Source organism: Acanthopagrus latus, chromosome 12 (genome assembly GCF_904848185.1).
Source record: "Acanthopagrus latus isolate v.2019 chromosome 12, fAcaLat1.1, whole genome shotgun sequence".
Classification (NCBI taxonomy): Eukaryota; Metazoa; Chordata; class Actinopteri; order Spariformes; family Sparidae; genus Acanthopagrus; species Acanthopagrus latus.
Genome location: NC_051050.1, coordinates 19,006,797 through 19,032,844, shown reverse-complemented (window position 1 = coordinate 19,032,844; position 26,048 = coordinate 19,006,797). Strand labels below are relative to the sequence as shown.

Genomic DNA, 26,048 nt, shown 5'->3' with positions numbered 1-26,048 from the left:
CGTTATTAACATGCAGTTAATGTGCCGCTGGTGCCGGATAAATAACATCACATACATCATGCATTATTCCTGCTGTAATGTGAGCCGCTTAAAAAAAAAATAACCCCAGAACAAATGAAGTGCTTGTTTGTGGGGCTGGGTCGGGTGCAAAATGTGGGAAACGTTACGTTCTGTAGCCACGAGTATCTGACATTTGCATTCTTAAAGTGTCATCAGCATTTTTACATAAGCCTCGCCCTGAAAGATGGAACAACACAACACACACACACACACACACACACACTTAAACACAGGTGTGTGGTTTGCACTGAGCCAACATATTATTAATGTTGTTTTCGTTTGACTTTTCCCGACTTTTACTTTGAAGTGAATGCTTTACGTTGCTCGGAGTAATTAAGTTTTTTTTTAATTATAAACAAAGACAAACAACTAAAAAAAAAAACATATCATTCACTTTATAAACTCCATAACACTCAAATAATGCACTTCATATTATCATTACTGTAAATACTGCACCTTATCCTCTTGCAGCTTATGTTCCTCCTACCTTTTCTCTTCTACCTCAGTGTTTTATTTTATTTATCTTATTCTATTTTACTTCACTACGTCTTAATTAATTTTATAGCTACTTAAGCATTTTATTGTATATAGAATCATATTTTTGTTATATTGCATCTCGTATTTTATTGTTTCTATTTTTGTCCTTGTGTTTTGATTATGGTATGTACCCGCTGCTATGATAACCTAACTTCCCTTTGGGTATTAATAAAGTTATCTATCTATCTATCTATCTATCTATCTATCTATCTATCTATCTATCTATCTATCTATCTATCTATCTATCTATCTATCTATCTATCTATGTTGGTACTTACTACAGCACCTAATTACTGGTTTAGTGACGATACTCACATAATCAAACTTAACACAGCGTGTTTTTAAAAAGCAGTCTGTTGCATCTTGTGTAAATATTCTGGCTAAATAGAATATTGTATAGAATATATATACTGATTTTTCTGCCACTTGGGAGCATCACAACTTGTAAACACATAACTTATGTCACCTGATAAAGTTAATATGTAGCATGCAACCTGTTGCCTATTTCCTCATCAAGTTAACATTTCATTATCGTTCGTTAGCAGTCGTGTTTTTTGCTATCTGTCATTTCAGCTTCTGTATTGTACATATATGTTTTGTCTATCTTTCATTTTGGAAATGGGCTGGTTAGTGCAAAGTGAGTTTATCAGAACTTTTTCATCAAAAACAAGGGATGTGACCAAGTGTGGACCCACCATGACATCACCCATTGGTTTGCTGCTGACGGTTTTGAAGCCTCCCGTTCGGCACTACAGCCGCTGCCATCTTGGTTTTTCCATCTTGGAGCCGGTGTGACAATTAAGCAAAAATATATTTGTCAAGTTAGTAACAAGAACATAAACGGTAAATGGACTTCTTTCTATTTCTATAGTGCTTTGACACTCTACTGACCGCACAAAGTGCTTTACAACACTTTTCACAATCACCCATTCACACACACATACATCCCTCAGATCTGGGTGAAAACCCGAGGACGCGCCAAGGTCGCAACTTTGTGTTAGCTTCACTTTCCAGACACTGAAGCTGTGTCCACTTCTGTACTGTGTTTTACCTTATAAATATATGCATTCGTCTCTGTATTTGACCAAAAATAGTGGATATGTACATCTGTCTCTTTATGTTGTACATGAATTAATCAATTTGCAAATCTGTGCAGCTCTTACCGAATTGTGAAATTTTATTTAAAGCCTGCGTCTATAATCAGAGGGAGGAGAAAGAAATCTCGGAATATTACTGCAAAAGTTTGGATGCTTTTTTTTCATATCTACATAATCTGTTCTCTGCAGCTGACAACGATACTAGAAGGGCGACAGAGAACCAAAACATCACAGTCGTGGACCAGAGCACCAAAAACAATGAGCTAAAATGCTCTGGAGTTGAGCTGATTTTGCGTAATGAGTGTAATTGTTAGATCGATTTTTAATCCAAAAATATTGCTGATGTCAGCTCCAAACCACAGTTACTATGATGCGTGGTAGTAAGTTTAACTCAGGTCAAATTCCATTTCTCAGTCTTCTGAATAAACTCTTGTCTGAGCTTCAAGACTTGATTGATACGTTCGGGGAGCTGCTGAGCTGTGCTTTTCTTAACGGGGCTAAGACGTCTTCAAGAGGCTTTTTTTCTTTTTTTTTTTTAATTGATGGAATCTGTCCTGTCAGATTTCATGGCTTTTCCATCACTCACTCCCTTTTCAAGCTTTTTTTTTCCTCTCGCCCCAACACCTTTTTTTTTTTACTCTATCGCGGCCAAATTCTCTCTTTTTTTTTTCAGACTCAGCTCAACTTGAGCCCTCAAAGAAAAGAAAATCTCCTCCCCTTTCAAAGCGGGAGGAAAATCCTCTTGTCACACATGAAAGAGGCATGTCGACTTGACAGGTCGATTGAGTGATAAGTCCTCGTCTGACCATGAGATGGTGGCTGGGGATGTCGACTGAGCGGCGCAGCATTAAGAGGAATATTTCAAAAAGGAATCCGAGCAGAAAAAAAAAACAGATGATTATACAGCGCGACACACGGGGATGATAATTAATCTTCTGTCACGTTACTCTCTCAGTACACTCCTCATCTGTATTCCCTTTCTTCGAGAAGAGGAAGTATCGCCGCCTCATGCTGACATTCCTGAGCAGTAACCCTCGCTGTAATATTCCAATCTTTCAAGATGAAGCTGTATTTAGTTTCTGAATGAATCATTTTCTTTATGGGCTTCTTCTCCCTCCGCTCCCGCTCTCTCTTGTTCCATTTCTAAATCTCAGATCTTTTCTCACAGATCTCTTTTGCGTTCTGCTGTCTTATCCTCAGCTGTCTTTTCGTCTCGTCCTCCCCCAGCGTCTTTCTTCTTCTTCTTCCTCTTCTTGAGGAGCCTTGCACACCCACACACACGCACACACACTATAAATAAATTAAAAATAACCAGATTAGGATAATAGCTTGATTGAATCATTTATGTGGTTTACAGTAACTGAACCTCAGCACTAATATCATTTGTTTTATAATCAGGTTAATGTCGAGGATGTGCTGCAGCTACAGGAAACACCTTATTAGCGCTGCAGAGTAATAAATAAGGAACGAGTAGGTGAGCGTGCAGCATCAAATCACTGAAAGCAATCAGTCTGATGGTGAACACACGGCACATTTCGCAGCTCCAGTCCACAATTAAGAAGACTGATGATGAAACTTGGCCTGTTAATTGGGTTATTCTTCAGACTTATGACATAATCGACTGATATGCCCGCTCTAAATCGTTTACACCGACAGCCTCAACACATAATGACTTTGTATCATATATGATACATGAATTTCTGAGACCTCGACAGCATCAACAAGATCAATAATTAAAACCTGTCGTATCCAATCTGGCCCACGTTAAACATCCTTGAATAGATCATCAGAGTAAAGGAAACTGTTTTTAACGGAAGGTCGGACCATTGAAACGTGATGTTTTCCTAACCCTAACCAAGTCAGCCTGAAGTTAACCACAGCCCAATGGGAGAAGAAAACCCAACCTAAACAGATGTAAAGTTCCAACATATAGAAATGTGCATTTTTAACTTGTCTGTAGTGTTTAATATTAGTGGTGCTGGCACGGGGCTGTGTGTGCTGATCAATCAGAGGAGGGGATTCAGGAAGGGAAACTGATGTGTTTTTTGAGCACTAATGTAAACCTATTCCAGTAGCAACCCCCCAAAAAACAGTGAACCTGAAAATGAGCATAATATGTCTACTTTAGGTAGACAGTCAGCTCCAGGAGAACATCTTCGGTTGTAATGTAGGAAATGTCTGAGAATGAAAAACTTTGCTTAAGGAATACTGGGCTTCCCCAAGTAACACATGCTGGTAACCTTGTGTTAAAACACTTTGAACTGTCAGTATTTCCCTCAGGCAAAGCCTGCAGAAATGTGGGCTAAAGAAAAATGGCCATAAAGGGCTCAAAATGTCTGCGAGGGAGCCCTCATGCACTTGAAGCTTTGACAGTGGGACAGCTCTAAGCTCTCCCTGACTTACTGGGAACGGACCTGGAAGTCTGTGAGTTCGCTTTACCAGATTCAAGATGGACGCCTTGACAAGCTAGTCAATTTGTTTAAGCCACGTTATGTCACATCTTTACCTTAAAACAGCTTCAAAATCATGTTGATGGTACAGTAATGATATACCTTTGTAATAATATTTATAAGTATTTCCAAAAAAAGTATATAAATGTGTACAAAAATAACTAAAGGGAACATGAAATATGCTGTATAATTAACAAAACAAACTTATCCCATATCAAAATTAAAACATAATTTTTCTTTTATTCTGTCAAAACATTCGAAACACACCTAAATTAAAAACAAATTGAATTTTCTAATAAATATTTCATGTGTCAGGCCTCATAGGTTAATCCAGTAATAATCGAATTATAATAGTCTGTGTAAGCACTTTGAAAGTCCTCCCTGTTCTCTCTCGCTCACTATTTCTCTCTTGTCTGCTGCTGCAAGATTTGCTTCTTTTACTTAATAAGCCTTTTTTTTCCATTTCTGACATTTACAACTAAGAGACAGCGGATTTCAATTTCATAGCAATCCACACTTTTCTTTTTGCCTTTCTTCACCCTCCTGTAAAGTGTGAAATCCTGTTTGTTAATTGATTGATTTCAATTCAAATCTGGGAGCGGAATGATTATGCAGTAACTCTGCCCGTGTGTGTGTGTGTGTGTGTGTATTTGACACAGTGTGCATCTGTGTGTGTGAAACAGAGATAAGGAAGGAGTAGAAAAAAATGAAATTGGGGGTTGAGTTGGGGGGGGGAACCAAGTGGGCACACGGGTGCACGCCTTAAGTCTGTGTTGTTGCTCACCTCATTAAGCCTGAGAGGGAGAAGCATGAGAGTGTGTGTGTGATAAGTCCTAATAAAGCTCTCGTAACTGCGTTCGGTGATCAAACCTGCAGCGGTGTTTGTGCGACGAGTGGCCCTACCCAAAGTGCTGCACTCCGGCTGTGCTTGTCACACGGAGCAGAACAACAATCCTACCAAGCCATGAAAAAAAAAAAAACACACAAAAAAAAAAACTGAACTCCCCAGACTGACGTGAGTGGAAATGACAGCGTGATGCACATAACTGTGCGACGAGACACGCACTGCGCTGCCAGTGCTCGCATGTGAAACGAGTGATGAATATGTGCAGAAAATTCACAGGAGCTCAGCATCCTTTTCCGAACATACCTGTAGATGATGCAGGCGCAGTCCCTGCAGGTCCCACAGTTCTCAATGTCCTGTCCGGTTCGGTAGGAATGTCTTCTGTTGAAAAGCACATGGATGACATATCAGGCGCACAAGAGAGTGATGATTCGTGTGTGTGTGTCTCTGTGTGAGCCCGCAAAGACATATTCGGGGTTATCATTTCCCCTCACTGAACACACACACACACACACACACACACACACATCCATGCACATGCACCGATATCCTCTCTGAAATCACCCCTGATCGTGTTTTAACGAAGGTTCCCCTCTTCCAACAGGCTCGGGCTGTTACGTAAAAAAAAAAAAAACATGAGTCACTATATTACTCCAGGCATAAAATAATGCTTATGAGGTAAAAGTCAAGTCTGCATGCATCACACTTAGCCCCATCACTGAATCCTCACACGCACGATATGTCACTTTCATGAGACGGAAGGCCGCGCAGTCACGTGTCCCGACGTCTGCACAGTGTGGCGCTTGGCATTACGCCGCTCACATATCAGTCGAGGCTTTCCACGGATTCACAGACACACATCCGTCTGTGTTTATCGCCTCGTATCCAAGAGTTCTCTCGTCCCCGCATCATGTACTATTTTGGTGTGATAAGGCGGGAGAAATTACTAAGCGGCTTACAATGTAGGAAGCAGATTAATTAAAGACTTGATGAGAATGGTAAAGGGTTTACACTAAGAGGCATGGAGCATCTGAAGCCACCAACATGACGACAGCCGACTGCTGATTCCTATCTGCGCTGCATCGCACGCTCGAGGAGAGAGCGGCTGCAAAACGGGTGAAACCAAAGCTTCCCAAACCGCTCCCTGTGGTCTGACATGACAGATATCTGAGATCGAGAGTTACATGACTGACGTGAAACTTCATAAAAATAACAACCAGCCCCGCCCGCCTTCTGTCTCGCGCTCAATCTGCTGTTCGTTTGTTTCCCCCCCCCTCCCCCCCCTCTGTCACTCACACGGCTGTTTTAGCCACTCCTCGCCAAATTTACATTGTGGTCTGTCCACACAGCTTTGTTGCCAAAGTATTCACAATGCTCACAATGCCGGGATTGGCTATAAATAGAGGAGCTGCATCACAGCAAGGCTTAGGCACAACAACCGTCTATCCGTAATATTCACGGCACATGATGCAGCGAGGTTATTACCGCCGGGTTGTGTATTCCCCCCCTTTTTGAAGGATAATCTGCCTACAACAGCCCCACTTGTCTCGCCCCATTTCAGGAGAGAGGAGACGGCCTTTTAGTGCAGAGCTATGATCACATCATCACGTCTGCCCCGTGTTTGTTTCTGCGTGGAGGGAAGCAGATTCTCACTTGAGAAATTAACTGTCTGGGAATAAAACAGCAGGCACATGGGCTGCATGCTGACATTTACTTCCCAGGTCTCTAGTTTGTATTGTTCCACTGTTTGTTCTTCTCTTGTTGCTTATCTATCTATCTATCTATCATAGCTTTTTGAGGGGTCAACAGAATACTTCATGTCAAAGTTGGCCACAGACTACCTGATGGCTTTTCACACCACACTCGGCCCTGAGTGGAGAGCCCTCCGTTAGCCTAGGGTTTACAGCTCCATTAGCCTGCGGCTCTCAGTCATTTCACATTTACAACTTCACATGTGGGATAGCTCCAGTTTTTTTTTTTGCTCTGGGCTTTCACACTAGATTTAAGCCCAGGCAAACCCCCCTCTTCAAAACTCTTGATTTAACCCCCGGGCTATGCAACAGTTCGCACTACTGCAAACGCTACCTTTAAGCAGCACCTTGGACATGTGGCGCAAAGAACAAAACTGTGATCCTCACTTATCTACCCAACAAACTCAAGTTCAGGCTTATGCATAGGTAAGCAACAGGAACAAATGGTTAATGCATACATTCACTAAAAAGTTAGCAGGATGTTGTTTTTCTTTGATTCTTTTTGTACTTAATTAATCATCTCACAACCCCTCAGATTTATCTTTTGACCCTTTACTTTCACTAGTATATAATCACCTGAAACTAGGAATCTTTGTATTTATTTATTTATTTATTTATTTTTTAAATCTTGGAATGAGCTCTATATGGGGACAGGGGGAGCAGGTCCACCATGTTGCACTGTCATTTTTCTACGGTAGCCCTAAAAGGACAAACAAAACACGAGCCGTAGAGAGGAACTTTTTGGAGTCTTTTAAAGGACAACGTAGGGGGAGGATGAGACAAGAGATATTTTATTGGTTGCAATCTTTAACTCACTGCAAGATGCCAGAAAGTGCTACACACTGTAACTATCGGCTCGGATTTTCAGGTTTAAGTCTTTGAACTGTGAAGTTTTGGTGATGACATTTTAATTGGTGCGAGAGATCTTCATTGAATTATTTTTGTGTCTATACAAACCAAGTTAACAAACTCTCCTTGTTTTCATGACTGAATAAACAAACACACAAAACAATTTCATACTGTTTTACTTTGTTTATGTATGGCGGACCCTGCCACCTGTCTATCTTCAAACAGTGTTCCGGAGACTTTATTTTCCTGTGAGAACAGCTTGTTTATTCGCTTATGGAAAAGAAAATATATTTCTGAGTTTGTATTATTACCTCGTTCATATTGTAAATATTACAATCCTTGAATTAGATTAGAAAATAGATTGAAAACAAGATAGTGCCCCTTTAACCTTTTTTGAAAATCGGCCATACCCTTGTGGATGTGTTGTTTTGGGAAGCGGTGAGACAATAAAATATAATCCAGGAAGGTCGGTATGATTAGATCTGAGTATATCTCATATAATACAATGAGACAGGATTTTATAACTCTGCAGTGTTATCACGGCAGCATTTTTATCTTTTGATGATAGCGAGGTAAACAGTAGAAATAAAGCGGTCATATTACAAAGTAATCTAGGAATGTGCACTTGCAGATATTTGGCTACCGCAGCACCTTGCAAGATGAGGCTGCATTGTGTTGTGACAAAAGTGAGACAGGGTCAACTTCCCTGCCAGACAACCCTGCATTTCTTTGCTGGAGCCCTCTGTGTCACAAGCCCCTGCTGAGGCAGTGAAATGAATGAAAGGACTGTGTTTTTCTTGCAGTGAGGTTGTCTTTCTAAACACAGCCTCTCTAAAGGTGTTGCGGCCATTTGGACTGAAAACAATCCTAAGTTAAAACAGTACAAGAGGCTGGTGTTGCTTCAAGTATCAGTGAGATATGAAATACTATCCCAAAAGCCAGGTTAAAATAACAAATCCATATCTTAACAAGGGTCATTACAGTTATCAAAGAGGCTGTAATTTGTCACGTTACTGTGGGGTAAACAGTTAAATTACACAGTTAACCATATAAAGCACCAGAAATATGCACCTTTGGATTGGTGACAGGTGACGACAGATTGCAAACCTTCATTTCTTCACCAGAGCTCTACTGCTTTGGCTCCCCTACAGTGTTGATGGGCTGGCCGCAGTCAAGTGAATAAAAATGGCTGAGTTTCTGATGCAGGTTGGTCTAAATGTGGCCGCAAGTCATCCCAGGTCTAATTAAATGCAAGCGTGCAAAGCCATCAAAACAACTCAGCAGCTGGATGTTGATGATGTAATAGTAGTAAGGTAAGCATGCTATTATGTCATGTATTTATTATGACCTGACAATGGTCTGAAAACATTGTTGATTAGAATAGAGTCAGTGTGCAGGAATTATCTTTTCAGTCATGAAATGTTAACTGTCCCACCAAAATGAAATATTTCCTCACCCGTCTCTCTCGGCTTCCTTCTTCTCAAGGTCTTGAATGACATCCAGCAGGACCTTAATGGTGTTCTGGCTGGTCTCCAGGACCCCTTCCAGGCTGTGGAGCTGGTTCTGCAGGCTACGAATATCATGCAGAGGTCCGTTGGGACTCAGGAGCTTCTCCGTCACCCTGGCTGGGTCCAGTTTACACCTTGCCCCAGATACCAACCCACCCAGAATTTCCTGGACCTGTCTTAGTGTGTCAGCCTGGGTGGCAGTCAGGGGCCCAGCTGTAGGCTGCTCCCCTGAACCAGAGCAGCCCCTGGCTCCAGAGCAACCCTGCTGGTTTGGAGGGAGAGGGTGTTGGCTGTTGGGGGTGTTGGGCCTGGCATTGGCTCCTGAGCAGAGCATTTTGTGTAGCACCCCAAGCTGAGCCTGGGCTGAGCTGAGACAGCTGGGTTTAAAACAAGCCTTGGCAGGAGAGGAGTTGGAGGACTGCTTCTCTCCCTTCATCACAGCGACTGGCGGAGTTTGAGCTCTGTGCTTCAGAGAGCTGGCTCGCTCACAGAGCTTCGGTGAGTCTGTACATTTTATATCTTCCTTTTTCTCCTCCTTTTCTTTATCTTTCTTGCTCGCCTTGCTGTCTGCCCTGAGCATGGGTGTTCGGATTGCAGGACCGGGCGGATCATTTCCCTTTTTGCGTGGTGTGTAAGGTGGAGGTGGAGGGGGAGGTGGTGGAAGTCGGATGCCCCTCTTATCCTGAGCATTATAGGGGGCCTGAGAGGGAGGGGTGTATGGTGGCGCAGCACGAAATGTGGAAGAGTACAGAGGAACAGCTTTAGTTGGTGTTGCACCCGGTTGTGCATTTGGAATAGTGGACGCATATGTTTTCACAAGTGGAGGTGGAGAAGTGCAAGATTTTAGTTTGGGGACAGGGGAGGAGTAGGGAGTTATGCCTGTGTTAGCAGCAGAGGTATTTTGCAGAGCTTTACATGGTATGTTGCAATGAGAGACAGTTTGTATGAGAGTGGCATAAGAGGGTGACGTCGAATTTGTGTGAGGGGCATTGGGACCAACTGGATGTGTGGTGGAGTAATAGGATATGGAGGTGCAAGACAGAGCAGTCTGAGTTACAATTGTACAGGGTGTCAGATTTGTAGGAGGTGTGGGATTGGATGGTTGATGTGTTATGTTTGGGGCAGTGGCTGGATGTCTGTTGGCCTCCAAGGGAGTTGCGTCAGGGGTTAAAACTGGGGTAGGGCTGGAGCAGGTTAAGGGAGCAGATGATATTATGTTTGGGACAGGGGAGGTGCAGTTTTGCGTGGGGCATGGTGGTACAGGTGGGGTGGGACTCGAGCAGACAAGAGCTGTGCTGGGTGTTGTCGGTGGTGACACGACTGTATAATAGGGAATAGGGTGTTGGACTACCGTAGATGCAGAAGTGGAGCAAGGAATGGGCAGTGCATTGGGTGGAGGAGGGGTGGTGCAAGCTGGCCTAAGTGGAGAGGAGCAAGGTGGCTTAGAGCAGTGATCAGGTGTCTGTGTTGGTGGGGGAGAGGCACAGTAAGGCACAGTAGTTATTTGGGTGTCAGGAGGGTCTTGAGTCATGGCTTGGGGAACAGGACTCTCAGATTGAATTTGCATTGAGCTTGGTGATGCCATCAGAGGTGGGGAAGCACAAGGGCTGTAGGTTTGTGTCTCAGTAGTGCAAGGTTGATGATTAGGAGGAGATCGACAGGGCGAGTCTGTTTGTATTTGAGTGGTGCACTGTTCAGCATTCGGAGGTAGGGCTGGACAAGAGTTGGTGGTTTGGATTTGAGTTGTGCATTGTTTGTCACTCAAAGACTGATCGTGACTCTCTGTTTGACTTTGGGCGGTGCAAAACTTTGAATTTAGAGGTGTGGAAGGGCTTTCAGTTTGTACTTGAGTGGTACAGAGTTTGGTGTTTGAAGGTTGTAGGGGGGGACAGGGGCTTTCAGTCTGAGTGAGAGTGGTGCAATAGTGCACTTCCTTCCCAGGATCACTCGTTGTCCTATTCAGTCGCTTTCTCCTCCTGACCACTGAGGGAGTGCTGCTTCCCTGACGCTTAGGGCCATCTCGAGAGGACACAGAGGATAATGGCTCAGAGTTGTGAAGAACTGAAGGGGGGCAGCTGTGCCTTGAGTTTTTTATAACACTAACAGCTGATTTAATTTCTGTCCTGGAGGCTTTAGACCTCCGTTCTACCACAGTTCGATCCCCACGATCTCCAGGCCCAGGAGGATCATTTTGATCCTTGGACCCAGGCGACAACACATGGTTATGCGTAAGGTACTCATCTTGAGAGTCATGTTCATCATCCCCATCCACGCCTACGGAGTCCCCGAAGCTGTGGCTACGCGTGTGTGTGGAAGAGAGGGACTGGGGCTTTCTCAGGCATGGGGAAGTCTGGATGGCTGTGCTGGTGCTCGTACTGGCCCTGCGTGTCATTGGCAAGGTTAGGGAGTTAGTCTGTGGTGGTGCCCAGCATCGACGCGTAGGACCAGGCGTCAGTGGATGAGGAGGGGCCCTGGCTAAGAAAGCAGCCACCACCTCAATAGTACTTGCCATGTCCCCACGCACAGCCCCCACCACAGAGGTTTTTCCAGGCAGACCCTCTGCCCGTAGTCCGTCCCTGTCAGCCCATGGCGTCGGGGCTCTACTGCTATGTTTTCGAAGAGGATGTGGGCTGTCACAATCTGTGGCAGGCCTCTGATGGCTATTGTTTTCTCCTGTCCCACTGTTGCCACTGCTGCTGCTGCCATCCTCCAGGTCTTTAAATCGGACCTGGTGGGTACGGTTGCGGCGCCGCTTGAGGCGGCTCTCGATATCTGGGGAGTCTCGATTGAGCAGCACAGAGCGCACAGTCATTGTCCCGGGCAGCTTGTCCGCCAAGGTGCTCTTGCCGTTGGTCTGGCCTGTGAGCAAGTGATTAGACTCTTTGCTCACCATTTCTTTTGTCTCTCTTGCTCCCCCAACATCCACAGGCGCTGCAGGCAGTTTGATGTTGTGAAGGCTTAGTTGTGTTAGTGCGTCAACAAGGAAAGCGATCTCCCCTTTACTATGTATTCATTGTAACACTGAGAGTTCTGCACAATTGATTGACTGAGATCCAGTTTCATCACAGAGCTTAAATAGCTGTTATAGGATTGTGTGCAGCTGCTCAGGTTATCTAAAATCCATACAGCAAGGACCTCCTTTGCTAAGATTGTCCTCTAGAAAGGATTACCATAGTCACAGTTCAAGGTGTGGTAACATTAAACACAGCAAGTAAAAATTAAGTATAGATCACTGTGATATATGCAAACCCAGAGATTGTTCTGGGTCTCTACTCTTACCTTTGTACAAAAATAAATATATGCAGCATCAAATATTCTTTAAAATGTGAAAAGTGTCCATACGGCTCCATGACTTTTAATGTTGTGCACTTTTGCTCCTTAGTCCCCTTCCTCTTGAACCTTCCAGGGAGACGAACTGTTGATGAGGCCAGGGAGGTTACCCACAAATAAGCAGGAAGGAAGGGAATTCAGCCTGTCCATCCTCTCTGTGTCCATCACACTGGCTCATCTACTTGGCAGCACCTCCTTCTCCACCTGCGTGGTCCCCTGGGCCCTCAAGAGATTGGATGGCAAAAGTTTGGGAAGGGCCTTCGTACTTTCCCATAATGGCCTATCTGTTACAGCACTTTTTCGGTCTCCCTCCCGTCCTTTTTATCACAGTCTCTCTCGGTTTCTTTTTCTTTTCTCAGCTCTTCTCTCAGTGACTCATCCTCTCATGGTTGAAGACAGCGTGAGCTCCTAAAGAGAGCAGAAAGACAAAGAGAGAAAGAAGCGGAGTAAGAGACCGTAATTGTTCCCATATTGTTGCATTCTCGTTGAGACACAATGTGCTTGTTCCTCGGGATAATGAGGAAGATATAAGATAGGCAGCTATTTTAAAAATGCATGAGCGCTGGGGTCAACGCACACTCGAAAAAGAGAATACATCAATTCAGAGAAGGTAATGAAAGGATGTAGGTGAAAAACAGAGTGCAGGAAAAACAGCAAGTATATCATCAGCAGTAGAAGAGTATCAACCTAATTAAGACCTATTCACAGTGGCTGAAGGGGACACTTATTTATTATGTGTGTTTGATATTCCTTGTGTGAGGTCTGTCTTTTGTATATATGTGTTTACTTACTTACTGGCTATTGTTAAAAAAATGTCAATACCAGTACCGATATCTTCATCTCAATACCAGTCTCCAGTGTTGGTTAAATTATTTCCAAAAAGTAATTTGTTACTCATTGCTGGTTACTATCATCTGAAAGTAATATGTTTCTTTACATATTAGCGTCTGTGCATAGTAATGCCTTACACTATAGCACCGGATTAACCTGGTCTTCATTGACAATAAAACATTTTACTCTCATTCAAAACTTTAAAACCTTGAGGTTGTTTTTCCTTGTGTTTTGCATTCAGTTATGCTCAGAAAACAAGAGATAAAACTGCACTCTGCCTGGCCAGCGCTGATAGGAAAACAAACATACCCGACAACATTGGGCAGAAAGAAGAGAAATGATGAATGAAGTTGGCGGACAGTGAGCGATGAACTTCACAGGACAATATGCACAACTTGGATGAATCTGATGAAAAGCCCTTTTTTTTATTCTTTTGATCTGCAGACCCTCACGGACCAAAGGAATATAAATTACTGATCAGTGGACGCATCATTTGGACTTTATGACCACTTCAAAGGTAGATTTAGTCAACACTTTTTCCCATCTCTTTCACCATGCTGGCAAATCTGAATGAATGATTCTTCAGTTCTTCTGGTTTCCGTTAAATGAATCTAACTGATCTAACCATATTTAGCATGTCCATATTGACAAAAGTTAAAACATTTATATCATTATGCGCCTGTGAGGGAGCTTAATCGAGTTGCCAGCATCACGTTGGGTTGGAACTTCCAGTGGTCACGCATTACTGGATCTTTTTTGGTTGCTGATCAATCAGGAAGTGGTGAAAAGATAAAAATATTTTTTTTTTCAGATTCTCGACATTTATACAAGGCAGCATTACAATATCCCGGCAGCCAAGCTGACATCAGATGAAAATGGTTTGCGTGGGCATATGGTCCACCCAATCAAAGTTCGATACCCAGTCATACATTTACTAACATTTGTACTTAAAGTACATGTCTTGTGGAAGCAGCAACTGTTCTGGTGGTATTCAGTATTATTGCTGCTTGTTGGTGCCCAGTGAGAGTATTATTCTGTTCCTCGTATGCATGTGTCTTACAGATTTTCCTTTTCCTCCATGTTTAACAGTCTGTGGCCCTGTTATCAGTGCTTGATGATCTGCCATGCTGACATCCTTTCTGATTCATCTGGTCACTGTGTGACAGTCTGTCTGCCTTGCTGTATTTAGTAGTATGTTCTCGTCATCCCGATTCTGCGCTCTGTTTTTGACGATCTATGGCCTTGATACGTATATATATCACTTCCATTTCCTGTCCGTGCCATTGGCAGTCAGGCGCGATGCTGTCGTTTGCCTTACACGATCTATGGATCCACGCCTTGTTATCTCCTTGTGATTGCCTCTGACACTGACAGGCCCGGGCTAATTCTGTGTGCAAGTGTGACTGGCCGTTACTCCGCTCCCCTTCTCTTCTGTGGGAGGGGTAATTAGTGACTCCTTCACAGCTCACAGGTTATTTAGGGAGAGAGATACCCGAGGGGCTGCCACTTTTATTTACGTCCTCTGTTTTCCTCTCTTTCTTCTAGCGGCTCCGATGAGGAGGATCTTTGTTACAGCCGCGCCCCCACCGTCAACCCCCTTTAAAAACATGGTTATTAGGATAAATTGTGATTAAAGTCACAGCCGACATGAGCCTTGGGGGGAAATATCAACCATACACACTCGGAATGAGAAACAAACCGAGGGATTCCTTCTCATTTTACTTTCTTATCGCTGCAGCGTATACAGATGAGCTGTTTAACCGCCCTGAGTAATCGTACGCTGAGGAGGGCTGAATAATGCACTACAGAGGCTTAGAGACAAAAGCAAAGGTGCATCTAAAGCATATTATTAACCTGCTTTGATCTACACTGCCCAATTTGACCTTGATGATTGTCTTTCTTCTCGCTGGATAAAAATCACGTTTCCACTCCTGCTGCACTCCTACTTTTTTTTTCTCATTAATATCCCATTTCACTCCAGTCGTCGCTCTTCCTACCCATCTCTTGTAAAAAATAATAATAAAAAAAGCTTTCAACATTCTCCCTGACAGATTTCCCTCCGAGTTTCATCCATCCGTCGCAGGACCATTACCCCGACTCCCCTCAATGGAGTGTCATCCCAATGCTACCTTCTCTCTATCTTCCATCTCCTTTTCTTCCCTTGCCTCCTCCCTCCCGCTGCCTCCTCTTCTGTCCCACGTCCCCACGGTTCCTCCCTCTCGATCTGCAAACTACCCCCTCGGATCAAAATTTACGCCGACAGTTTAATGAATCCGGACCGTCCTAATGCTGCATGGGCTCGCTCGTGTGGCTGAGGCCAGCTCTTTCCCACATGTGACATTTTCATGTTGAGCTCTATTGGCAGACGAGAGATAAATCACCAGGCAGGAGGAGGAAGGTGTGCGACGGCATAATGCCAGCAAGGGTCATAACTCTTTGCAGTTATTATTTAAGATTTACTACAGCCTCATTGCTAGCTGCCTACCTCTCGGAGAAGGCTTTAGTGTGACTATAGGCTCCTATCCTCTTCCGTGTGTGTGTGTGTGTGTGTGTGTGTGTGTGTGTGTGTGTGTGTGTGTGTGTGTGTGTGGTTTTATGGCTGTGTGTGTATGTGAGATGATAATGCTAAGGTCCCATCTGATCTCCCTGTGCTCAGCCGTTCCGACTCCGAGAAACATATCCGATGCATTCACAACACAAGAAGCCACGACTCCGGTTGCGCAGATCTAATAATATTCCGCGCCGGAGTCTTTCAGGGATGTCGAGAATTGCATCCATGCCAATAACACACCTTTGGGTCTCACTGTGCTGAGGAGGTGGAAGGTGCTGTGGAATTGAATTGTTATGTAAAGGCATGTCAGATCAGATTGTCTAGGCACGCTTAAATTTGTCAGACAGGACCGAGATGAAGAGGAGGCACGGAGAGAGGAAGAGGAAGGAGAGGAGGTAGACATGCTCGGTTATATTTAGAGATGCTATGAGACACATAGCAAACAGAGAGGAGTAGGAATCTGAATAAGTAGGAGGGAGAAGAGGCGGAGGGAGGGAGGCAGACAGGCGGAGGTGGTGGTGGTGGTGGTGGTGGTGGTGGTGGGAGGGAGGGGGACAGGGAGCAAAGCAGGAGGGAACAACCCCTGGCAGCAGAGGAAATGTCATGGTTAGGGTTCAGTGAAGTGGTAAATCAGGAGCATCAGCGTGTCAGGGCATTTAAGGGGGAACTGGAGAGGAACTAAGAAAAGCTATATGATCAGTTATTGGCCCTGTGAGCAAAAAGGAAGGGGTAAGAGTTATACCTGCGCTCTGTCAGAGGGATTTGCGGCGCAGTCAGCCCACGGAACAGATGCAAAGTGCAGGAACGCTTCGTGGTGTTTGGGTTCTTGTCCAAAGAGATCTCAAAATTCAGGTACAACTCCCTCAGAGTCGCCTGTAGATGAATATTTTGTTAGGTAAGCATTGCGTGCGGCGCAGTGCAGTGCAGTGCAGGGCGGCGATGCCTCAAACGAGAGGATGTTTGGTTTTATTTGATACAATAAAACCAGCAGGCACATTAAAAAATGCAGATGTAAGCCCATAAAAGGGGTTTGTGGGGACAAAGATTTGTGTGTAAACAGATCCTCATGCCTGCACAAGCAATACCGAGGCGGAGGTCGACCTGGCTTTGAGAGACTGAAACAGGTGAAGGTACCGGATCTGCTCCCCAGAAAGAAATCCTTTATTGCCGATATTCAGAGTGTGTATGCTGTGTTACAGAGTCAGCCGCCTCTGACTGATGAAATCTTAAGCCCGATCATGCTTAATGGCAAATTAAATTACACAAACACAAATTAAATTAAGATTCTTAATTCATTACATATCCGAAGCAACGCGGCGAACACAACCATTGTTATTCCTGTCAGATGCTTACTGTGTAATAGCAGCAGGATGTAAACTCCGGCTTGTTTGTTTGTTTATGACTGTGTACTGGCATCCAATTCGGGCACTTACAGTCAGGCATCGCCGCGAGCCATATTTCACCAGGCGGGTGCTATCTGCAGCGGGTATTAAATAATCAGAATCGACAAACAGGAAGCTTGGAAGTTTCTGGCACGAGTGTTAAGGCAAACATGGAAGTGGCAGAAGGCGCAAACTGAGCTGTAAAAGACTCCGTTTTCATACAGTGTGATGAAGGTGAAGTTCCCACACAAGTTCTAGTGACTAACATTAGCAAAGACAGACACAGTGACGTTAGCCGTTGAAGTGTTAACCAGCTAAAGAGCCAAATAATTCCCTCAGGAGCTGGTGGAGAACAAATACGACCCAGAAGAGAGTGAATACGGAGGTGGACAGAAGCCTCGAAAGACTCCAAATAAATGATCATTTTGCATCATGTCTGAATATGACACAGCTTTCCAGTAATTTTGTAAGGTAATAATATTTGTGTGTATGTGTTTTAACTGCCACCAAAGTCCGAAATTCAGTTATTGCAGGTTTAAGATGATAGGTTAGCACGTATGTTCATTAGGCTTGAGCTAATATTATCTATTAGGCAATATCGCAATATTTTTTATCATATGCACTTTTTTTTTCACAACATCGAATATGAAACAGCTGTTATGGCATCTCCAGGCTTTTATTTTGAAAAGAAAATGCACACCGAACTGTTGTGGCAGCAGCTGCAGACCAGGCTCATAGAGGTGACTACAGGTTGATTGGCTTGATGTAGCGGCATGCACGCAGCGCGTTAACATACAGATATGGAGGACCTAGTTTCTAAGAACGCTAGATCACCAGTTAAGCAGAATTTCAGGTTAAATGCAGGAAAAAAATGGCGAGCCAATGGACTGTAATGAGAGTGCCAGTTGCCTTTGCCATAAGATGATAACATCAGCTTTCGTGATATTTGGCTGGAACAATGTCATATCGTCCCGGTCTAATGTTTGTAGCTTACGTCCCTTTTATCAGGATCGGCACGAACAATTAATGAGGTTTATTCTGGGCCGAGACCAAGTAATCCTGCTGACAGACCAGCCAAACAACAAGCAACAGACACAGGTGAAAACACAGGAAGTCTTATCGTGCACAACTTCACTAGTTGGGATGTGAAAACTTTGATGAGGATTGTCGCAAGGCAGACTTTTATCATTCGCAATGCGATAACTCACCTAACAACACAAGGTTAAACATGCCTCACACTGTCACGCAATCAAACACGAGCGTCAGCCTGTAAAGTGTCCGGCCGTCTCATTACTGGAGAGGACAGTGCGGCCACCCTCCTTGTTCCAGTTTCCTTGAAGGATGGCCGGATTACTTCTAACTTTTTTCGAGTGTGAGCGCCAGAAATGATTTGTTCCATCTGTCCTCTTTTGACCAAAATCCTCCGCCTAATATGAAATCCCTATATGTAGGCCAATGGATTGTGATAAGCATACTTAGCCAACTGTGAGCAAATTTGAGGATGTTTGAGTATCTGTGAAAGGAAGCCAGAGTAAACATTGTTTTCTTTCTTGATGCCTAATTGTCTTGTTTCCTCTGGATGGTTAGTTCTTTAACGCTCCAGCTTTCGTGTGTCTCTGCCACAGGACTCAGAAAGGTTACATTTTCCAAAGGTCTCTGTGTGGATGTAAGCAGCAAAACAGAGCAGGTTGCTTCGACTGACACGTCCGATGCACAGCGGCACTCAACATGTAGGAACGTACAGCGAAAGCCGCTCCCCGGGGGGGGGGGGGTTACTCTCTGCTGGGCCGTCGTGCTGCAATGTCCCTGTCCAAACTAATGTCCCAAGAGTACATCATACTGTGTTAGCTATAAAGCAAAGCCTCTGTCAGCCTGACGTAAACACCTGGCCGGCTGACAGACGGATTCCTAGAGTGCAGAGAAAAGTAAGGGACAGAGAAAGTATATAAAAGTGTGGTGTCGGCTCCAGAGACGTGTAAGTGGAGGAGACAGATTTATGAGCAATGTGAGAGGAGAGGATTAAATAGTAGATAAAGGAAAAAAAAAAAGAAAAAGAAAAAAAGAGGAAGCAGCGAGATGGAGATAGCTGACCCCTTAAAAGACACGTTGATGAGATAAGATAAAAGGGAAATATACTGTAATGTGGAGCGGTGGGAGCGAGAGAGGAGTTGTGCGACGACAGGCAGGATTAACAGCACAGCGCTTTTTTTATTCACACAGCGAATGTGTGTGTGTGTGTGTGTGTGTGTGCGTGAATGTGCACTTGCGCGTGGCGAGGGCGTGCGCGCGTGAGTTAGCGCATGTGCAATTATATTTGTATTATCCGTGTCAGTGAGGAGACTGCTGCGAGATGAGTTAATGAGAAACAAGAGGGGTGTTAAACTCTTAAATGAGTTATCGTAACGTTAAAGCGTATTAGTGCCATTGAAATGCATTAATAATTTCCCACGTCGCCTCGAAAATGAGATGCTAATGCGGGCAGAGGAGCATGCATTGGGTTTATACACAAACACACACACACACACACACACACACACACACACACACAGATCCATACAAATGGAATTCCCTCACTCAGTGCCATCTCCTCCTCCACGTCCTCCTCCTCCTCCTCAAACTTTCTGCGTACACCCCCCTCCACACACACACACACACACACACAGAGTCCTTCTCATGACAAATAAGCAATGAAAGCACGCTGCTGGAATCTGCAAAGCTACATCACTGACAGACCAATCTAAGCTCCTCACTCTTTAAAGCTTCTCATAAAGCTGCACAATCTCGGAAAATAACTCCCACACCTGCAGTAAAGCAAATCCCAGCATCCAAACACACACGCGCACACACGCACACACACACAATCCCATTTCACTAGATTTCACCACAGCCACACCGTGAGTGCATTAACACACCCCCATTGTCAGGATAAATATGTGCACACATACACACACACACACACACACACACACACACACACGTGCACACCTTTCTTCCCAACACATAAACAGGATGTGTGCACGCACGTGTGTGCACACATGCAAGGACATACCCCGTCTCTCTCTCTTTCTCTCCCTCTCAGTCTCCCCCGTGTAATTTAGCCGAATGTGGAGAGAGCCACAAACAAAAACAGTGAAGTGAAAGACACTCATCGCTGCACAACATAACAACAACACACACTTCTGCGATGCTTTTAAAAATCTTTGCCTCGGCTCGGATCTTTCCCACTTCGTTATCTCTATGGTGATGCTGAGAGGAGGCTGATGGGGAGATTGCTGTACTATCTTCCGTCAGGACACAGAACTGAGTCACACATACCACATCTCTCTCTTCCTGTTTCCCTCTTCTGTGTTGTCTCCCACAAGCGCTCGCTCCTCTTCTCTCCCGCTATTCCTTCACCGCTCCTCAGCCCATTCTTCCATCCCTCCTGGCGTTTTGTGTTTGGCTTCTTTTCTTTTTTTTTTTTATTCCCACCTCTCTGTCACCGCTGCTCGGTGAGCTTCACACCGTTGCCTCTCCTCTGTGCAAGAGTCCATCTGCTCCTCTCTCTTGTCTCCCTCTCTTCCTCTCCTCCTCCTCCTCCTCCCCTCTTTCTCCTCTCTCCTCTTCTTGGCTGTGTGTTTTCCTCTAGCTCGCCCTCCTCTCCTCCCGCGGATGCATGCCTTTCACGTGGGAACCTTTTTTATCCATCCCTCAGAGCTCTGAGCTCTATACGCTGTGCCTACCTAGCTGTCTGAGCGCTTGTGCTGTGAGTGGAAGTGAATGGACAGGAGGGGGAGCAAGAAGACAAGAGTGAGCAAACAGGCAGTTATCCTCTCAGATGCTCCTCTCAGTTCTCCCCGTCTCGTTCCCTTTTTTCCCTCTCTCCCCCTTTCTCGCTGCGTCTCTCCATCATGACCCCCTCTCTGTGTCGCCATGCAAGCCCCCTGTATCCTTGTAAGCAAAGGGATGGAGGGTGGTGGTGGTGGTGGCGGGGGGGGAGTGTGGGATGGAGAGTAGGAGGCAGAGGGAGGTGGAGCTTAGTGAGTCGGTCTAATTAAAAAGCAGAGTATGTACAGCTGCAGAGGGCAAAGAGGGAGACAGCGAGAGGAGGAGAGGGGAGGAGAGAGGGGAGCAAAGTGATCCAGGGGGCGGAACCAAGGGACAGGGAGGGAAGAGGCAGTCAGTAGGGGGTGTAAATGAGGGGCACTGGAGGTTTAGGGTGGGGGGGCAGCTAGTAGTGTGAGGTGGAGGAAAGGAAAGAGCTGACAGGACACCACGGTCAGATGGAGGAGGGGGGGGGATGCAGAAAGGTCACGCAGAGAGAGGGGGGGAGGAAGAAGAAGGGGGGGAGAAGGAGGGAGAAGGAGATAGGAACAGACAGGTAGAATTATTCTACAGATATCTCCCATATGAACGGGGGGCAGAGCCGGGGAACCGTGACCAGCAGGATAATAGAGACACATGGACAATGGCCCCTCTGAAGCACAAGGCAGATCCACAGTCGTCGAAGGTTAAAGCGCTCCTGGGTTGTATTTGTTTTTTTTTTGGTTTTTGTTTTTTTTTCAGGCCTCTTTAAATTAAGTGTTTGCGGTTGTGCATGCAAAATTGAAAACGGCGGAAATCTGTATTTTAATTGATCACGTATTTTTTTTGCTCTGAAGTTCTGAGCATGGAGGAATGTGTTGGGGGTTTTTTTTCTCTGTCCAGGCTTGATGACTAGAACAAATTGATTTTTTTCTTTTCTTCTTCTTTTTTTTTTTTCATTTTAATTGTTGTACGTCGACCCCATCACCACTGTCACCTGAGGCCGGGTAGTAGAAAACCACTCCATACAGCGGAGATGGAGAGATAAAGTCTACACCTACATGCCTCAAGGGCTGAGACATCTCATCCCATTTTATCAGCTCTGATCACTTATCTTGTCCTATCTCTCCTCTCTCTCTCTCTTTCTCTCTCTATCAGACTTGCATTAACATCCCACTGAATCTTGTTTTTACATCTCTCAGATGTTCTGCTTTTTCTACACTTTCCTGTTTCTGGGAATCGTCATCTGGATGGATTTCACATACAATTTCATGGAAAGTGCACAATTACTCCCACAGAATTTACAGTAATAGGAGCAGAATGGACGGGCCAATCCGCAGCCATATTGAGACATAATAGGATATAATAAGACGTGCCTATGCAATACGTGGAGTATATATGACTATAGAGCAAGGCCTCTGAGCTGTTGAAAATATGCCACACAGTACAGGCACAACTAGGCTACGTTATATTTTACAAGTGCCGATATATCTATCCTTACACACTGTGCTAACTATCCAGCAGCCCAAGTGATCAATATACATCTGCAGACGGTTTCACACTATAGAAACATACCAGGTAACGCTTTATGTTAAAGTCCTTGTATGTGCTAATAGGTAATATGTTATAAGTTGCTTTTTAACATTAATAAGTCAAAAATGTGTTTGCTGTTTGATTATAAGATAGTTATAAGCACTTATATTTAATAGTAATAAAAGATAATATAACCCCAGCAAGCTGTAGTTTTTTGCTGTCAGTCTCGCAGATGCAAAAGAAATTAGCTGATAATAGGAGCATGATAAAAAGTATGTTTGTAATTTTAATGAAGCAACAAAAAAGTTACGTATAGGTTAAACAATGACATAACATGTTGTTAGTTAAATTCAATAAATGTCTTTGGCGCCATTAAAAGTCTTTTAATCCAACAATAACCCCGTTTAAGATGCTATTATTCACTTACTTATTAATGTTAAAAAGCATCTTATAATGACTGTAATATAAAGCGTTTACCATAAACCATATTAGATGCATTGTATTAAGAAGAAAAGTTTGTTTTGATGAGACATGCTGATTTTCTAAAAGTAAGTTTCTTGTAAAACAGAATAATTTGTGATAAATCTTGTTAGCAATAATGAGATTATACGTAATAATATCCAATACCTCTTGTTATAATGTTAAAAGGATATCCAAACAAACAGTCAACACAACGAAGATTAGCTGACAAACAGATTCAGCAGCTAAAGATTCAGAGCCATGTATCACTTTACAGTAAAAGTACAAATGCTACACCAAAAATACTTGTTCATATATTTCAGCACTGATCAAATAATGTAGCTAGTCAAGCGGGAGCTAATTTAAAGTACTTCAAATTGAGAGCTGAAGTCATAGCAACTTATTTTAGAAAAAAATATGCATGATAGTGTGAAGCAGGAGACATTTTTCCAACTAAAGGATGTCATATTTTGTCATAAAACTAACCAAGAGTGTGAAAGTAAGTAATTACAAAGAATACACACCCAGACAGACGCCTCATGTTGTCTCATTTAACCGAAATCTTGTAGAACCAATCTTGCCATCCCTGCACCTGCAAAAAGCACAAAAAAAATGTAAGGGAAAAAATATATATAAAATTAATCGATTCATGTGCAATGTCCTAAAAGCGGTGTAACAAGATTATCTGGAGATTGTTGCTCAGTGGAACATTGGTCTCCATAAATCTACAACATGGCCTAATATAATAGATGATATCTGTTGTGCAAAGCTCCTCAGATAACTCAGGAACAGGCGCCAGGATCTCCACCTGCAGCCGGATCGAAGCAGAGTGACGTGTTGGTCAGCGGGGTGGCCGGGGTCGTGCGCCGCACGGAGAGCTTGGCTCGGCAGCTCATTTGACGTCTGTGAGAGTCGAAAGGCGAGTGATGTCAGCATCAGTGCATGTTTGAGGCTGCTGGAGACTGTCAGCCCGTTGAAGCAGCAGATGGAGCGATGGAGGAGTATGAAAAGAGGACAGACTCCAAACAGGAGGCGTCTATCGGCTACAGAGAGGACCTTGAGTTTACCGGCGACAAAGAGTTTCCTCTGGCAGTGTTTATAGGTGGTGTTTAGTTTACCGTCCATTATGTTTTGGAGACGTTTGAAGCTCTCCACCATCTCAGCTGTCCCACTGGTGATTATAGTGGAGTTGTGTGAAGGTCAAGGCATCGTATGAGAGCAGAGAGAAAAGAAAAAAACAAAAACATGGTTCTTTATAGTTTTAGAGACTTCAAGGCACAGACAGCAGCTGTCCACACACGGCTGGATGAGATGAAACACAGATGAGAATGCTTACAGGCCACATTAGACTCATACTGTTGTTTTCTCCTTCAAAGATATTTGGAAAATACCTCGCAGAAACCATTTCAGAACCATATCAATTACTATCACAACTTTTTGATCATGTGACACATTTTCTGCAGGTTGCTCCAACTTCTCAAGATAAATAAACTTCAATGGATTATCTGAAAATGCATCGTCACAATGCTAAAAACAGGACTGTCTTTTAGATGATGAATGACAAAACTCACACACTCAGACATGAGCCCAAAACCACGACTCAGACACGGTTCGGGGTTTTTCTTAAAATTTAGGTTACTTGCCAAAAAAAAAAGGTCGGCACACAGGACATCCAAGAAGATCAGACAAACAGATCACAAGGGCAGGGCAAAAGGCAAAGTATCCAAAAACAGGGTCAAAAACACTTGAGGAGGAGGAGGATGAGGAGGAGGAGGAGGGGATAATGGACACAGGTGCAACACATCAGGGCAGGGCAGACAATCACTGTGGTGGGAAACACACCAGGACAGAAAATACTGAACTGAAAACACAAGAAAACGTGACGTCAACTTAACAAGACGTGACACTGAACAGTCGTGTTTTGGAGATGTTTACAAGACAAAGAGGACGAGATAGCACTGTCACATCACTGCAATGTAATTTTACTGGAATCAATATGGATCGATCATTTAAAAAAATATCATAAATATATTTTGTAGTCACGCTAGAAGACAACTTTGGTCAGTCAGTCAACCACTGTTGAGACCTGTCCAGAATCAAATATATCAACAACTGATGGTCTGAATTTTACCTTAAAGTTAACATATGTGGTTTTGAGTGCAATTTTTTTAAATTGATATTCATGTCCTCATTAGGCTCTGACTTATGTAGCGCCATCATCAGTTCAAAAATATGATTTGTTCAATAGGTTACATTCCTGTTAGCTTCAGCGGCAGCCTGATAGCCTGACATGGTAGAAGCTCGCATTTTTTGCACTTCCTGTTTCCTCCACTTGAAGTCAATGTGTTTTTGGTTAAAAGCCTGAAATAAGGTCAAAAATTTAGAGATTTCCAAGGTGTTACTCTATGACAAAATACATCTATAAATACCCACTTCTGAATTTTCAAACATTTACGTGTCTTGAAAAAGCCGGTTGCTATCAAAAATGACAAAACAGAAGATATCAGGGACATTAAGCGTCATCACTCCAAATATGGAGACCCGCCCAGTTGTCCATTTTTACAGGCAGACTCTTCTGCTAACTAAAACTTGTCTTGTGAAAAAAAGGAAGCTTAGCGGTTGAAGCTATGCAACCATGCTGTAGCCTAGCATACCCTGACGTTAGCTTTTCACTTCTGGCTGTTGAGTTTATGCTTCAGAAATCATTAAATTGTGTGGTAATCTGTGAAGATTATTTTGCTGAACAAAATGTGTAAATATCATAAACTTGCGTTTCCCAATTCAAAAATCCCATAGGCTTCTTGTTGAGGGAACCAGGGTGACGCTAACTTCTAGGTTAGCCGTCAGAAATACGTCATCACTGCCACTCTCTGTGACTAAACTGCATATTGCACACTGGTGTTGGCATTTCACTCAAATCACTGTTATGCCTCTGCTGCAGTCTAACAGAGCCGCTAGCATGTAAACTCTTGTCTTTTTCTCCTACAAATAACCAACATATTATGAAAGTGTGTCGTGCACATCGTGGCTGTTTTTTTTTTCATTTATTTCCATCTCACTCGTTCCCTGGCTTTGTGTGTCCA

At 43.8% G+C, this 26,048-nt stretch overlaps 1 protein-coding gene across 7 annotated transcripts in view; it reads right to left on the bottom strand.

Annotated features, from left to right (window-relative positions):
- The window catches only part of LOC119030004 (nascent polypeptide-associated complex subunit alpha, muscle-specific form), a 50,442-nt gene that overhangs the window by 17,626 nt on the left and 6,768 nt on the right, over window positions 1–26,048 (bottom strand). The window contains exons 1-6 of one of the 7 annotated variants that reach the window (XM_037117293.1): window positions 24,537–24,656; window positions 23,774–24,136; window positions 23,490–23,557; window positions 9,045–12,834; window positions 5,295–5,369; window positions 1,293–1,376 (exon numbers count right to left, since the gene is read on the bottom strand). In XM_037117293.1, coding sequence (XP_036973188.1) covers window positions 1,293–1,376; window positions 5,295–5,369; window positions 9,045–11,989 — 3,104 coding nt within the window. In that variant the 5' untranslated portion in view covers window positions 11,990–12,834; window positions 23,490–23,557; window positions 23,774–24,136; window positions 24,537–24,656. Of the gene's footprint in view, window positions 1–1,292; window positions 1,377–5,294; window positions 5,370–9,044; window positions 12,835–20,505; window positions 21,097–23,489; window positions 23,558–23,773; window positions 24,137–24,536; window positions 24,657–26,048 lie in introns of those variants that run through there. The other 6 variants (XM_037117294.1, XM_037117295.1, XM_037117292.1 and 3 more) reach the window with 6 other exon arrangements.